This window comes from Lactuca serriola, chromosome 1, assembly GCF_051521515.1.
Source record: "Lactuca serriola cultivar US96UC23 chromosome 1, Lser_US96UC23_V15, whole genome shotgun sequence".
In the NCBI taxonomy this organism is placed as follows: domain Eukaryota; kingdom Viridiplantae; phylum Streptophyta; class Magnoliopsida; order Asterales; family Asteraceae; genus Lactuca; species Lactuca serriola.
This window is the reverse complement of record NC_136408.1, coordinates 18,284,729-18,302,191: the sequence shown is the minus strand read 5'-3', so window position 1 is coordinate 18,302,191 and position 17,463 is coordinate 18,284,729. Positions and strand designations below refer to the sequence as shown.

Genomic DNA, 17,463 nt, shown 5'->3' with positions numbered 1-17,463 from the left:
AAGTTTTGGGCCTTGGATTGTTTGTTGCATGAGTTGGGCCTTTTTACGACTTGGTTTATAACCTATTTCTGACTAAGGTGATTTGTTTATGTTCAGTGTGGGATCTTCTGGTTTGGTAGCCGAGCATTCAGTTATTTATCAGCGGACTGAGGTGAGTTTTCTCACTGTATCAATAGATCGAAGGCACCACGGCCGACCCATTATATGTAATATAGGATACTAGCTATATTTTTGATATGTACATGAAAAGACCAAGATTTGGCCCCTGCCAATTGTATGAAAGACAAGGATATGGCCCCTGACATCTATATGAAAGACAATGATCTAACCCCTGGCAACTGTATGGAAGACCGGGATTTGGACATCGGTAGGAAATTACTTGTAAGACTATGGTTTGACCCATAACACCCTCTTTTTATGTTTGGTATGTGGTACTTGGGGGAAACTCACTAAGTTTTTGCTTACAATTTATATTTGTGATTTAAGATGCTTTTAGTACTAAGGGGAAGGGCCCGACGTGATGGCATAACATTCTCTCCTCACTATTTTCCGCACTTTTTGATATTATACTTTAATGATTTGATATTTTGTTATGTAATGGTTTTGGAACAATGTGATGATTGTAACTCTTGTTTTTAAACTGAAAAATTTTATCCTGGTTTTTGGGTTGTTATATTTTATATATCAAAACTTATTAACTTTAACTTTTAGGAATAGAAAAATCTTTTTTAAAATCTGTTATTTTATCATAATTTATGAATAAGTCTCAAATTTAATATTTCGGTTTCACCATCAATACCCAATATTATTTTATACTACTACCAAACGCCCACCTTAAACGTGACCCGTGGTTCACCACGGGTTCACACACTGGTTTTAATTAAAGTGCACGTGACTTGCCCCAAGGCCATGTGGTTTTAGCATGGCCATGCCTTTTGCCCATGTGTTTTTGGCATGGCCCATGCTTTTTGCTAAAAATCAAATACATCTTCACTGTGGCTCCCTCTTCAGTCTAGCTTCACCATGCATCATGTTGCTCAAATATGATATGATAAAGGACAAACACGACCTGTGTCAATGTGACAAGAACCGCGTTTCAAATGTAATCCTTCGTTATGATGACAATGCAACAATGAATCGGGTTAATGCTTTCATGTATTCTGCCATGGAATGATCGGTTCATCTTCTCTTCATGTTCCAAAGCTCCATGCTCCAAGCATCCAAGCATCCATGCATCCAAGCTCCACGTTCCATGCTCCATAATGCGTGCAAAATAAATCAAAAATAGTGAAGTACCAGACATTCTTAATGAAATATGCAATTACCCTAATAATCAACTAAATACAAGAATTATGAAGTAGAATGCTATAAAAAGACGGAAATAAACATGCAAAATAGGTGCATAAAATGCACCTATCAATCTCATCAACTCGTTTAATGACTAGACGTTTATGACAGACTATTGTTAGCAATGAAACTGGTAAAATGTTTGTTAGCATGAAAAAATACGGAAAATGAGTCGATGAGATGAATATGATGGATTACATAAAATAAGATTGACAAGTTGAAATTTCTTATAAGCCTCGAAATTGATGGAAAAAGATGGAAAATGAGTCGATTAGATGAATATAATAGATTACATAAAATTAGATAGACAAGTTGAAATTTCTTATAAGCCTCGAAAATGATGAAAAAATGTGGAAAATGAGTCGATGAGGTGAATATGATGTAGTTATTGAAGTTTTCGTTGGATACATCTCATATTTAAGGCTAAGCGTCCAGGATTGAAGTCGGTAAAGTGTGTCTTACAAGGAAAAAAGGGTAATATTATAAACAAATTTTAGTTTGGAACTTATTCATAAATTAACGTAAAATAATATTTAGTGGAGATTTTCTTAGATCATTTCATGATTAGACATCCATGTCAGCAATAAAACCGACAAATCGGGAAAAAAAATGCCAAATAATCATTTGTAGTGATAATTCATGGTTTCATAAATAAATTTAGTTTGTAATTTATTGTCAATTAAAGGACAAAATATAAAAATACACAATCATTTATGGACAACACTTAAAAAAAACTCTTACATTTTGTTTATAGATAGAAAAAGTTTCACATTTTTATTACCTGTCACATTAACCCAAATATTCGGTTTTTTATAAATGTTACCGGTTGTTTTGTAACATGGTATTTATCTTTTTCTTTTTTACATTTAAACAAAATAGGTGACGTTGCCTCTTGTCTAAGGTAAAACGTAAGAAATATATCATTAATCAGCGACCATTTATTCGAACAAAAACAAATGACATGTTTACATTCTTTCCATGTCACCTTACAAACGAACAAGATAAATACCATATCACAAAATAACCCCATAACTTATTAAAAAACAGATATTTTGGATAAATTTGAAAGACAATTAAACTTATCATATAAACAAAATATAATATATCAATGATTGTGTTTTTCTTTTTCTTTTTTTAGTTTGCCCTAAATTAAAATAAAACAATAAGACTATAATAGGATTTCCCTTTACAAATATCCGTTTTTTTTTAAGCTCAAAATCCTTTTTGATCGTTTAGAGGAAAGAAGCGGAACTAACGATGCCGCCGTCAACATATCATCGCACCACGAAACCCTAATCCCCAAATCCCTCTATATAATACATACGACCATTGTTCTTCTATTTATGTACATCCACCAAATCCTAAATATCAACTCTAATGACCACTGAATTAATCTCATTTTCTCAATGGTTAAGTTGCGTGTTTGAATGTTTTTAACAATTTTCTTTTCGTCTGTGGATCGTATGTTCCTTGTGCAAATTTCCAATTGCCTTACGGAATGGAATGATATCCTCTTACATTCGATTCACATCTAGTCTGACAAACATGTCAATGGTGTGCGAGATTTGAATTTGTTTGTAAAAACGTTTTGCGATTTTGATTTTGATTTTGATTTGATTTATGTTTGAATTGATATGGAAATGGAACCGATGATGATAATCCAAAGGCTTGTTTCTCAGAGACATTCGCAGTGGCCGCCTAAGTGCTTTCGCCTTCGCCAGGCTTGAGAGCTAATGCTGTTTTACTCCTTCCTTGGATGTCTGAAGTTTCTTTAAAATAATAATATTTTGTATTTTGTGTTTTCTCTGTGATGATTTCATTGATGACGAGTCTGATATATCCATTCCATTCATCGTGAAGACGAAACGAGGCATTTGTCTGAGAGTTAACCTTCAATTATTTTCTTATTTCCTATCGTTTCCTCCATAAATGTTTCATATCTTGTTGACGTGTTTTAGATTGAATTCAACTAAAGTTCGCAAGATTGGAAATGGAGTTTGCTTCAGCTTTTCAATTTTGTGTGTGAAAGTTGGTTTCAGTTTATTTCTACTTTTAAAATTGAGGAGAAAACAATATCTAATCTCATCTATGATTATCATGAAGTCAGATCAGATCGCTAACGTCCATTTAAAGATAATCAACTTATTCTCCTACGTTTATGTCGTTAATACTCTCGTGGAAGAACTTTGAACTCTTGTCACTTTCACTAGCGATTTTGTTTTATTTGTACTTCATGTATGCATATGAAGCTAACTTTATTTTCTATCTTCAATCTCATAACCTACATGCCACCTGTAACGTAAAAAGTTAAAAAAAAAAAAAGAACTCATTCCGAGAAATTATGTCTCCTTCAACTAGCTTTCTTATTTACTTTTTTGTGTCCCTCCAATTGTCACATCAACATATCACCAATTAAGATTGTGTCATTTCATATTGAAAGTCCAATTAAGATGGCATCTTCTACACAGATGTTTATGATGTTATTTGTTTTCAAAGGACAAATTATCTAAACACCACATTAACAAAACACCTAAACGGGCTTAATGATCTAATGCAATAAAGTTCCAAACACAACATTAACAAAACACCTTGGGGTGTGTGGGTGGTGCGGTTGCATGGTCCTCTTATGAGGGGCCTTTGAATTGAAAATTTCCTTTAAAATTACATTACTAAAAAAGATTTGAAAATAAAAATAATAATGCATTAGTTAAAACATATTTTCATACTAATCTCCCTTATGTTTTATGTTTTATTAACAATAAAGATCTTGTTTGTTAAACTTATTATTAATATCATCTAGAATTCAGATATCCAAATATAGATATTTACCTGTTTATGACAGTAAATCCAACTCAATTCAATAAAATCATTATAGGGTCAACTATAATCTTAAACAATGTATAATTATGAGGCATCGAGCAGTGTGAAAGTCCTTTGTGTTTTTTAAGACCACCAACAACATGCTTTTGAGAAGAATCAAGAATTATTTAAGATTTAATATTTTGTTTGTATGGTTGATCAAACTATTTGTTTATTGCTAAATTATTAAAAATATGTTACATTGGTGATGATTTTTACAACAGAAATAGAGTTGTTACAAAAAATTACTAATTGAACATAATAAAACTAACATAATACTATATTTATTAAAAAAAGATCAACAAATATCTAATTTATTGTCTAGCATTTAGAATGTTGTTGAATGTTCTCATTAGAAATGCATTAGCAAAAAAAAACTTTTCAAAGCTATACCTTTTAAAATATTATTTGAGATCTACAATGTCAAGAGAGAGATTGAAAGCTTTGGTTTTTATTTGGATTGAACAAGTTTCTTGAAAATATTGATTATGAAAGTATAATAGATAAAATTGTGTCTAATAAACCTAGAAGATAAATGGTTAGAAAATTATAATGCGTTGGTTGTTACTAATTAGTGAAAACCACATGTGGTGTTTAAGCATGAAATTTACAATATCCTTGTCATCAACTTTTAAGTGTACATACACTCTCAAAAATGTTTGCCTTGCGGAATGGTATCATTGTCCAATTACTAGTGAAACCATTGAAAGAAGACAAATTCAAGTTCATCAAATAAGAAATCCTTAAAGACGATATATGGATTAATGAGAACTTCATACAGATGTAATAATTTCGTTTATTGCTTTCATTTATGTAAAAAGTCAAAAGCATCGTAAACTAAAACTGTCAAAAACATTAGAAAAAGATAAAAAAAAAAAAAAAAATCTAGAAAAGATCCATATAAATATTAGTCAGGACATGTATTATATTTTTTTACATAAATTCTTTTGGATATATTAAGTTGGTTTTGTCATAATTAAATAGGGGAAATTTTTAATCAATTTAAGTAAACGCTAGCCATTTGTAAACACAAGTCAAATTTCAATTTTAGTAAACACGGCCATTTGTAAACAATATCCATTAATAAGACTAGATTTGTGATAAGCGTAGTAAACTAATTCAATCATCAATTTTATTTAGTAAACATAACAAATTGTCAGCTTTCTTTGAAAATGGACTATGAATGTACTTGAAGGTAGATTGCATGTCAACTTGAATCAAGTGAGTAACTAATTTGAAGAACAACTTAGTTCCACTAAAATGACTATTTCATCCAACAGAGATCAAAGTTCACATCCTAAGGACATATCAGTTCAAGGTACTTTCAAACACAGAAAAGAGGAATTCATGTTAACAATGACTATACTGTATTATACACATATATAACTGTATTATACATAAGAGAATTGTTGATCAACAATTCTCCTCAACTCTTCTCATGATCTTTGAAGGTTTACATATATATAACTGTATTATACACAAGAGAATTGTTGATCAACTTAGTTATTCAAATCATATAGTAATTCCAATTCTTCTTTAAGAATATTTTTTTATTTGATTAATATTACCTTATTCGAGACCTATAATTTCCACTGTTGGCTTCCAATTCCACCAACAAATCGACCTAAGATGTTTCAAATATAACCAAAGAGCCCAATGCGAAAATAGTAGCCAAAGTTGTATTTTCCACTTGTGTTTTTTATTCATTCATTTAAAAAGGTGTTTTTTTTTATATCTTCATCATGATTCTTTCTCTTCAATTAAAATTAAAATGAAATAAAAAAAAAATCATAATACCTTTTTAGTTATAAAAAAAAAAAAAAAAAAAAAAAAAAAATGCAAGGGTCAACGGTGGCGTAAGTGAGCTAGTGTCATGCAATAATATTTCGCAAGACTTTCAAACTATGGCATTAGATGCGACTCAAAATGAATTATATTATTTTCCAAAGCACCATTTTTTCGATGTGATTTAAATTATATTTAAATGACCTCCTTGGGTGTTACTTCTATCACCCAAACCCTCGTACATTCGTATTTGAAACTTATTTTTTAAAGATAGTTGCCATAAATTAGTTATTATCAGAGAAGTAAAAGTTTACTTGTTGGAGAATACGTTTGTAATGATCTTTCTCCATTATGATTTCTCATCTATGTTTTTATAACCGGTTCTATGTACGATTTTTGGATTTATTCTAGCATATTTTGTTATGTTTTGTTGCATACAGTAAAAGCATAAAGTGTCTAGACTAATCTTAGCAAAAGTCAAATCCATTGTACCATTCATTCTAATCATATATACATTATGCAAATTTTAAAGAAGAAATCCCACACAGCAACCATCATCATCATCATCATAAATCACATGTATATCAACAAAAACAAGGCAAACAAAGAAACATATACCGAGAATTTTGAAGATTAAAAATCTCTCTCCTCTCCATGAAATGAAACATATCATGCCTTCATGCAGCAACTGAAGCAATTTAATCCGCTTCGTCTTTTCTGCACCTAAAATCAACAATAAAAAACCAAGTAAATATACAAGAATGTGAATATATATGAAATAGTTATCTTGATTAGATATTTGTGGATATGAAGGTGCTTACATTTGGAGAGTGGGGGTCCTCGTTGTACTGCTTAAGGGGAGCACTTGGCTGTGGTGTATCTTGTTTGACTTTATTGGAGGAGATGAAGTCTTCTTCATTACCAATGCTAGTTCTTGATATCTCTCTCTTGTTTTGTTTCCTCTTCTCTCTGATTTTTGAGAAATCCAAAGAGTAGTCTGGTAATGGTCCCTTCTGGTCCCAATCCCCAAATTGTGGCACTGATAACCATGGCGCATCTTTCTACAAACAGATCATTCACCATATATATTTTACTAAAAGAATTGTGAAATTAAGCAACCAAATTACTATAAGAGGGATTGATTTCCTACCTTACAGGTTTCACATGGTAGCTACTATATATACAGAATGTTACTTAAAGACGTAATGCAATAAATATAGCAAGATATATTTCTATATACTTTAATTTATTCAAACATGTACAGCTGGAGCATTCAAACTTTGAAAACCGACCTTTCTTCATCCTCCAACGCAATCGAAATGTCAATTCGTTCGTTGAAAAAAGGAAAAAGTAAAACCTAAACGCAAATTAAGCAATCATGACAATCACCAACTCCTGAACTTACAAAACTGTGAGTAATTCTCACCATAGACACTCGAACATCACTCGCCATATCAATTTCGAACTTCGGAACAGCAAAATTAATTATCTCAGATCAAAAGCTTAACGGATGAATAAATTATAAACCATAAGCATCAACCCTACCACAACCGAATAATATCATTCTCTCATAACTAATCATTTCTAAAGGAAAAGGAAAAAAGCGAAATTCATTTCAAAAGTGTTCCGAATAGTGAAATTCTGAAATTAAACCTACAAAAATGGCGCAAAGAAGATAGGAAAACACACAGAGTGAGAAAAATCTACCTCTTCCTTGAGGTTATCCATGCAATCAGCTCTTCGATTACGCTCAGAACAGAAGGATCGATCTTCGATGTTCGTCGATTCCGAATTGAGCTACATAATCAAAAACAGAAAAATTAATACACGCAGAATTGTGAATCATAGAGGTTTAGAAGTGCGTGGTTTTGTATGTAGGTGTGCGAGAGAGAGAAGAGATGGATTGGAGAGGGAGAGAAGTACACACCGGTGCTGCAGGAGAGACTTCACGAATGACGACAATTGAACACAGAATTATCTTCGTCATCCTCTTTTTATAATAAACTAATATTGCACTCCCACTGGTTTGTTAAAGGGACAGGTCTGGGTTATTAATTACGATATTGCCACCAAGTTGACGCGCTAATTAGGACACTTATTGGGTGGATCCATGTTAAAAAGCATGGAAAGAAAAAGCATTTAATGATTTCTAAAACTTCGACCAAGTACTTTAATAAGAATAAACAAATTGGGTACGTAATCTGTTCGTTTATATCATTTTCCGCAAATACGAACTTTAAAATATACGTTATATAATCCTCCTTCCGTCCCAATATTATTGTTCACACACAAAAAACACACAGATTAAGAAAAACATTAATTATCACTAACTTTATATAATAAAATGACAGTTTTGTCCTTACTTTGCATTTAATGTTTCATTAAATGTTTAGTTGGTTAAGTAATAAGGAAGGGTATTTTGGTAAAAATGTTATTTATTTTTAGAAGTAGATTATTATTTTGGGACAAACCAAAAAAGAAAAATGGACTATAATTTTGGGACGGAAGAACTGAATAGAAATAACCAAATTCTAATTCCGGATGATTGAATTTTGATATATAGAATTTTAGATATCCAAAATTACAGATGAAGATTTGTCTCAAAAAAGTCATAATTTGGAGATTGAATCAATGTCTAAATTAAAAGGTGCAACTGTTAATTTATTAAAGCTTTGGCATACAAGTACAAATTCGGTCTTTCTAGTTTGTAAGCTTTAGAGAAAAGAGATACGATATGTGTTTCCTTTGCTCCTTTTATTTTGCTGATGGTCGTTGATTGGTGATCATTGTAGTGAAAGAAGATAAACATAGAATAATCTTGAAAAAAGTAATTAAATTATAAGAGTTAATTTATTTTGATTAGATGTCTTATACGAATGCAATGAATTAATTACCTTAAAATCACCAAATATAAAAATATTGATAGATACTATAACTGAAAGATATTTTCAGGTTTCACCTTTGAAAATAGTACAATTAACTATTTTTTTTTTTTTTGAGCGGTTGAATATATATGAAAAAACAAGACCTCGGCAAGGAGCTAGGACTAAAACGAGATTTGATGCTTTAAAAGATAAAGAATTTTTTTTTGTGACATAAAATTCTTTACTAGATCTTTGATTGTACAACAAAATAAATATTGAATCAATGTAGGACCAATTCTGTCAAATTATGTTGCACTTATATTATCACGAGTAAAAGTAATTTATAGTTTTAGTACCTAAGGTTTACACCAATTTGCAATTCGAGTCAGAGTTTTTAAAAGTTATGTGGCTCAACCTTATTGTTTCCAAAAGTTGTACGAGTTGTTCCCGAGACTTTTACCGTATAATGAGCTTCGTTAAATGCTTGGAAAATAACGAGATTGCTCTCAAACCAAATTAACAAAACCATAAAATATCTCAAACCTTCTTTACAAGGGGAATTTTTTCATATAAAATGAATTTGACGGATGGAAATTGACGCAGTTAGTTTTAGAGATTAACCGTGAAGGAATTTGCAATCACGATGACCAACCATATCAACATTTGAAAACTTTGACTCAAACTGTAGATGGGTATAAACCATATGGACCAAAACTGTAATTTACTCTATTATTAAATATTTTAGAAAACTTTTTAAAAGACATTTGTAAGCATCTTGCAAACATTTGTGTATTACATTAAAATAATTTTTGAAAAAAGTAATAAGATAGTATTACAAGTAGGGATGAAAGTGGGTCCAAACCCGGACCGGATAGACCCGGACCCGGAAAACCCGGAGCTGGTTAACGGGATTTTATAGAACCGGAAACCGGACCGGTATATAGGAACCGATTCCGGTTCGATTCCGGGTATGGTTCCGGGTAAAGTGGGTCTAGAACCGGAAAACCCGGAAACATCAAAGTGGGTAAGTTGGAACCGGATAAAGTGGGTTTAGACCCGGAAAACCCGAAAAAACCGGAATTTTTTAGTAATTACTTACTACTTAGTGGGTTGAACTTTGAAAATTTTCATATTGATATCCCGACTTTGGGGGGCTGTAACTTATTGAATATGAAACCACAATTAACAAAATTAGAGTTTAAAATCATGTACAAACTCTAAAATACACTCTGGAAAAACCCGCATGTCAATCCGAATTTAAACGAATGAGATATATTTGTGTTAATATTTTCACATAATACAAAGTACAAAAACAAATAGCTGAAAAGTTGAAAATTTTCAGTTTTGATATCCCGACTTCGGAGGACTATAAATCATTGAATGTTAAACCAAAAATGACAAAATTATAGTCTAAACTCATGTACAAACTGTAAACTAGAAGTTGGAAAAAACCACATGTCAATCCGACTTCAAACGAATTAGATATGCATGTTTTAAAACTTTCACCCAATACAAAAAAACTAAAAAACTAAAAACTTTCAGCTTTGGTATCTCAACTTTTGAGGACTGTAAGTCAATGAATATAAAACTAAAAATGACACATTTATAGTCTAGAATCATGTACAAACTCTAAACTACATGTTGGAAAAAACCGTATATCAATTGGAGTTGAAACGAATAAGATATGCATCTTGTAAGTGTTTCACAAAAAGTGGTTTCGGCCCTAAAAGTGGTTCCGGTTCCAAAAACCGGTTCCGGATTTTAGACCCGGTTTACCCGGAACCCGGATAAAGCCAATTTTTAAACCCGGAACCAGACCCGGTTCTATATATTCCGGTTCTAACGGGTCCGGTTCCGGTTCGGTTCCGGTTCCGGTCCGGTTTTCCGGTTCTAAATCTCATCCCTAATTACAAGTGTGCAATAGTAACATCAACGTCAATATCACCATCATCATCATCATCAACAACAAAAACTACAACAACAACAACAACAACAACAACAGAGCCCGTAGAATCCTATTAAAACAAGACAAGGGAAGTAGATGTTAACATACCCACTTTCATAGGGCTAAAATGATTGTGTCACATAGATAACCATTAATTGATGCGAAAATGAGAATTTGTAAATAAGGAAAACAATAGGAGAGTAAGTTAATGTGATGAGTAAGACACATTGTAACGACCATAAAAATTGCACCAATTTTAAAACATTTTAATTCATTCAAAAGCCATTAAATTATTACAACTTGTTTTCAAAAGAGTTTAAACATCAGAGTATCCCTAGAACCATTAACATAAAAATGAGGAGCAGTACGATCACGTCTTCATCTTGCCACGATCTCCTGAAGTACTTGAAACAATACACTGAACTGTAAGCCCGAAAGCTTAGTGAGTTACCTTCAAAATACCAACCACACATAAACGTACTCATAACATCTCACAGATAGAACAGCCATGCACATCGGGTCTACTGTGTGACTGGTCTGTCCGCACCGGGCCTTCAGTCCACCTGGTCCACCCTCCGAGTCTAGCCATGTACATCGAGTCTACAGTGTGATTGGTCTGCCCGCACCGGGCCTTCAATCCACCTGGTCCACTCTCTGAGTCTACAGTATGACTGGTCTGCCCACACACCGGGCCTTCAGCTGGCCTGGTCCAGTCTCCGAGCCTCGACACGTCTGGTCCGCCCTCTTGGGGCCTTCAGCCTATCCGGACCGCTCGCTGGGCCTTCGGAATATCCGGTCTGCCCTGGGTATGTTGGCCTACAACACAAAGCAGGAACCGCCTCAACCCAACCCCCATCAAACAACCATGTGCACATAAAATAATTAATCACATAACAATTCCTTAACCAGACAAACAGTCTAACAGATCACATAGCATATCAACATCCTAACTAGCATTCCGACCTAACCGGTCACTAGCATAACATTACCCTATATATCGGGGTACCGACCTTAACCAGGTCACTAACATAACACCATCCTAAATACCTGGATGAAGATCTAGCAAAACAATAACATAACAAACAATACCCAGATTTCCATTCGTTAAAGGGTCGGCCTTGGTGTCGTAGACCCTGTCGATATAGTGAGGATAACTCACCTTGCAACTTCCGAATTGAACCACGAAAACACTGACCCGAAGCACTGCTCCAAACTCCAACACCTAATGCCATCAATGGACCAAGACATAAATACTCTAAATACCATAACACCCCTGAAGGTCAAACGGGTCAAAGTCAAAGTCCTGGCCAAAGTCAACCTTCCTGATTAACTCTACTCGTCGAGTCAACTCGTTGACTCGCCGAGTTCTCATACTCAAAAACTCTCATAGCACGACTTAACTCGCTGAGTCGCCCCAAGACTCGTCGAGTCCAACAATCTCTGAGCCCCATCCTGACTAACTCACTGAGTCGCCAACCGACTCACTAATCCGAGGCTTTAACCAAAAGAGGTTGGGTTCTGCGACGAGACTCGCCGAGTCCAAGAATAGACTCGTCGAGTCCACGACAATCTTCAATAGACTCGCCGAGTAGTTCTTCCAACTCGTCGAGTCTAAGCTCATCATCATAAGACTCGCCGAGTCACCCATGCGACTCGCCGAGTTACTACACGACTCAAAGTCTGATCTCTAGCCCGACTCGCCGAGTCATCTCCTAAACTCATCGAGTCCATACGTGCATTCCCACAATCTCGAGTCACAGAGCTACTCCTTTGCTCCAAACAATAGATATGGGTCTCTAGAGTCCATTAGCAACATAAAGTTACTACCTTTACGTGCTTCTTGCCCCATAATACCAAAAACCAAGCTAGAAAGAAACTCAACTCTTGGGGAAAGGCTTTTGCATAGCAACCAAAAGGGCTTTCTGCATCTTTGATCCAAATAGAGCTCAGATATGGAGTTTCAACTCCAGATCTAACTTATACACCAAGATCTCATCATATCATCTCCAAACAAACCCTAAAACTTCCATGAAAAATGGATATAGAAAGGGGAAAGCCAAGGATAATGATTCATTACCTCCAAAACGACCTCCTACTAAAGAGTAATTTGAATCTCCACAAATCTCCTTGATCCAAGCTTCTTGATCTTCAAGATCTCTTCACAAAACACTTAACAATGCTCCAATTTGTTTCCAATGGCTCTCACTCAAGATTCTAGGGTTTCTGGATCTCAAAGGGGGCTAAGGGAGCTAAGGGGAGGACATTAAGTCCTTTAAATAGGGTGCAACCCCGAAGATTAGGGTTTTTCCTCGACCAGCACCGACTCGTCGAGTCCAGCCATCGACTCGCCGAGTCAGGCCACTTAACCCCGTGCCAGGCACCCACTACGACTCGGCGAGTCAAGAGACCTACTCACTGAGTCCCTTCCTTTATTTTCACTTAGCACCCTTCAACTTCTTGCTTCCGAACTTGGGATGTTACAATTCTCCCCCACTTAGATTAGGCTTTGTCCTCGAAGCCTGCGGCAACATAAACTTTCGGATGATACTCCCACAATGCATCCACTAATCTCAAACCGGCCCAGAAAAAGAGGAGGGGCCAAGTTAAAGGTGAAGGTGGAAGTGGTCTGAAAAAGATGAGGGTTCAAGGTGAAGGTGAAGGTGGAAGTGATCTGAAAAAAGATAATGGTCAACAACAACGTACAATCGAGCTAAGGAAAAAGTCAGAGAGGATAATCAAGAAAAAGTTAGCAAAACGGGTGGAGGGAAAAAATGGCGAAAGAGATAGCTCATCCAAACCAATGGACGTGGATTAAAAGTTTTATGGTTATGGACTATGGTTATATGTGTTTGTCTTAAGTTTGTAAGTGTTTGTTTAAAACAAAAAAAAATAATGACATTTTCCATTAACACGATGTGCTTTATATGTTCACATCTATCTACTATACATAACATTGTACTTTGAAGGGTGACAATTACCTAGTTTCACTGATGTCAATTATTTAGGTAGTATCTAAAATAACATTCTACTACGACTGTACCTTTTTTCCTGTTAATTGAGTTCATTAACATTGTAGTTTTTTTTCTACAACTTGAGTACATTGAGTTCATTAACATTCTACCATTGTCATTGCTTCAAAAAAAATGACATTAGAATATAGTAGCATACATTTTCCATTACATTCCAAACAACATTCATACAAAAGTGGACATAACTACATCATTCACGGGGTTTTCTACTATCCCACCACCCCCCCCCCCCTAAAAAAAAGTTTCAAGCCATGAAAATGCCACCGATACTTACATACTTAACCTTATCATGATACTATCCGATGATGATGGCGACTAGAAAAAAAACCAACAGAAAAGCCCAAAATCCATAACCAAATAACCCTAAAATCGCCAACATCGACCCACAAACTACTCCCAAAAGAAAACACCAAACCCACCACAACTGAAAACTCCACAAACGACACTAGGAAGAAGACTAATGCCAATCACTACCATCGCCTTCAAGATGTTCTTTATCCCACAAAGCTCAGTCCTCATCGCCGCCATTTCTTCCTACAAGTATTGTCTCGTTTGCTCCAGCTCCACTTGGGTTTCCATGGCAAGGAGCTCGTACTCAGTCGGTGGAATGTCTAGATCCGAATAGCATAATTGTCACACCCCAAAACTGTTGGATTAATGTCTAAGTCCATAACTATAATTGGTAAGACTTGACCCGACCCGGCATGGTCCATTTGGGTTGCATGGCATCATGCACTTGGATAGACTAAAATGAGAGAAATAACACTTAAGGTTTATTAATATATTATAAGTTCTAATATATTAATAAGATTATTTAATTAGTATTGATCAATAATTGATTTAGAATTAATTATGTGATCAAAAGAAGACTAATTAAATATATGGGTTGATTGTGTAAATCATCCATACTTATATAGTGGGCTAATGCTCCATGGATTATCAAGTTGGGCTAAAACCCATTGGATGCTCCATGGATGCTCCATGGTGTATTTGAACACATGTATCCAAGGAAATGGAAAGACATGACAATTAGGGTTTACCCTAATTGTAACAACTATATAAGCATCTTATTGATGTGAGAATCGGCCACTAGTGAGGCATGGAGGCCACTAGATATGCATGGAGGGCAAGCCGATTCTTGAAGTGTTCTAATTTCTCTCTAAGTTATTCCAAGTGCTTATGGTTTTGTGTGAACCATTTGAGGTGTCACACTTGGGGCACTAGGCACTCAAGCTTCATGAAGACAAGCACCAACAAAAGGTATGTTATTCTAACTTGTGTTATTCAAAGTTTTGTATGCTAGAATAGAACAATACCTTGGAAAGTTGATATTTGCATGTATAATAGAGAAAACATAGATCCAAGGTATTTAGGGTTGCATGTACACTTAGGAGTGTTAGATTGCTCAAAACCCAACAGTGGTATCAGAGCCTAGGCTTGTTTTCTTGTTGTACTTGCTTAAACTGCTTAAAAATCGACTTTTGGTGCTGTCTGCCCAGCAGACTCGCCGAGTCCATGAAGGGACTCGACGAGTCCAAGGCAAAATGCATCCAACTCGCCGAGTTTGCTCATGCACTCGACGAGTTGGACCCTCAGACAGCATATTTTCGAGTTTTGGTGTTGGAATTGGTCTAGAATCATTACCTTTGACTGTTTTGGGCTTATAAAACTTGTTTTGAATGTGGTAATGATTATGTTAAACCAATTTCAATGCTATAATAAAAGTTTCAAGTTTATATGTGTTCATGTTATTCTTGAAAATTGTTGATTATGAATGATCATGCTTATGAGTTTTGCTAGATCATAGGAATTGTGTGCAAATTGTTTGGTGATATAATTCATGATCTTGTTGAAAATTGTATGGAGTTCATAACTTGTCCTCAAGTTATGAATTTTCAAGAATTTTACGTTTCCTTGATTTATGAGTTAGTTTAGATTGATAATGAAAAAATTATGTTTTAGTTGTTTTCAATCCATATTAGTCTAAAAGACGTTCATAAAATATGTTTTTGTAACTTGTCTTCAAGTTATGTGAAAAGTCATATTTATGAATCTTAAAAACTCATAAAAGTTTTGTAGGTTACATAAAATATAAGAGTTTTTCCATTAAATAGTTTAATGACTCCATAACTTGTCCTCAAGTTATGGATGTTGAAGAGACACTTCTTTAAAGGGTTTTTAAAGAATAAGGGGTTACATTAAAATGAAGAGTCTTCATTTTAATGAACCATTAAACTCATAAGTTATGATTTAAAGAGTCTTGAAATAGTTTCAAAACTTGCCCTCAAGTTTTGGAATTTGAAAAGTTACTCCTCATGTATACTTTAATTCCAAATTGAACATTGAAATTTTAAAAAGTTTAAAATTCAACCCTTATACTATTATTATAATTATAATTATATAGATATGTATAAGAGGAAGTCAATCTTACCGTTAGTAGGCCTCATTCACGAAGCCGGTCTATAAGGGGGGTATAAGGTTACTGCCTATAAAATGGCAATTTAATGGGTGTCCACTCTCACCCACCGCTTCCTTGACTGGTGGAGGGTCGTTAGCCGAACGGGTAGGAATGAACTATAATTCTCCCTTCATTAAAAGTATAATGAAAAATACTAAGTAACTAAACACTTATAAATTCCCAATCTTAGTTACTTAGGAAAATGTGAAAAGGTGCTAGCCCATAAAATTACACTTTGTACCTTACCAAGTCGTTAGTGGAGCGTGTGTGGTTAACCAGCACACTAACATGGACTAGTAAGAGTGGCAAAGGGTAACTTGACTTTATTATAGATCGGTGGAGCGTGTGTGGTTAACTGGCACATCGATTAGGTAATATTGTTGAGGGTACCAAGTCAATTTGTATGGTTATTCACACCTTGTTTGTGATCCTCGGCATCCCAGTCGCAAACTTGAGAGGGCACAATCGAGATTCAAACATGCCATTGAAAGTTCAATGTATCTCAAAAGATCTAGGAGTTTCAAATCCAATTAAAACTTAATTATATTTCGTTTTTCATGGTGGAAATTGGTAAATCGTCATTTACCTACCTTCAACTATTTTATAATTTGGATTACGGCATCCCTCTTCCAGTTATAAATAGGTTGTTGGATCCTAGCCTTAATATTTCATATTGGGTGTTATATTAAGGACTTTAAATCAACTAACTTGAATTTCTCCCATTATAGATGCCTAGTTTAGATAGCTATGGTCTTCCCAAATCTTTAGGAACAAGCTTCCTAATGAAGATGATATCCTAAATGGCAATCAAGGTGAAAGATCAATCCCTTTGTTGCGCATTTGTGGGACTAGAAATCATACTTCACTTCATCCACCTCCTCCAATAAATCTCCCTATCCCACAAGTTTTAAGACTTGATAAGTTCTAAGTCACTCAATCCCTATTGGCAAGCAAAGTCTATATGTGCTTAGATCTTGGGGATTAAGCCACATATTAACAAGTCGGGAGAGTCGGGTGTCGAAGTATCGAGGTAACTGGCTGCTGACTTGGTTCTTCAGTCACTCCCTGATGACAGGTCGCGACAAGACCCTTAATGATCTTACCTATTTGCTTGATGATGCTAAATCAGCAATGATTTGGAGCATTAGTAAAGCAAATTGGATTGGAAGATCTACT

The 17,463-nt window shown here is 34.7% G+C and overlaps 1 protein-coding gene and 2 non-coding genes across 3 annotated transcripts; 2 read left to right on the top strand and 1 right to left on the bottom strand.

The window, feature by feature from the left end:
• The first annotated feature begins 2,991 nt into the window (after nucleotides 1–2,991).
• Nucleotides 2,992–3,115, top strand: LOC145080613 (small nucleolar RNA SNORD14). The gene has a single exon (XR_013695212.1). It is a non-coding gene; the product is annotated as a small nucleolar RNA SNORD14 (small nucleolar RNA).
• A 34-nt stretch (nucleotides 3,116–3,149) lies between these two features.
• Nucleotides 3,150–3,234, top strand: LOC145080870 (small nucleolar RNA SNOR75). The gene has a single exon (XR_013695447.1). It is a non-coding gene; the product is annotated as a small nucleolar RNA SNOR75 (small nucleolar RNA).
• A 3,224-nt stretch (nucleotides 3,235–6,458) lies between these two features.
• On the bottom strand, nucleotides 6,459–8,061 carry LOC145062571 (uncharacterized). Its single transcript, XM_079010180.1, has 4 exons — nucleotides 7,919–8,061; nucleotides 7,699–7,788; nucleotides 6,813–7,052; nucleotides 6,459–6,714 (listed from the first exon to the last, which is right to left on the bottom strand). Exons 1-4 carry the CDS (start codon nucleotides 7,976–7,978, stop codon nucleotides 6,661–6,663), a joined length of 444 nt encoding a protein of 147 aa, XP_078866306.1. The 5' UTR covers nucleotides 7,979–8,061; the 3' UTR covers nucleotides 6,459–6,660.
• Nucleotides 8,062–17,463: the final 9,402 nt, after the last annotated feature.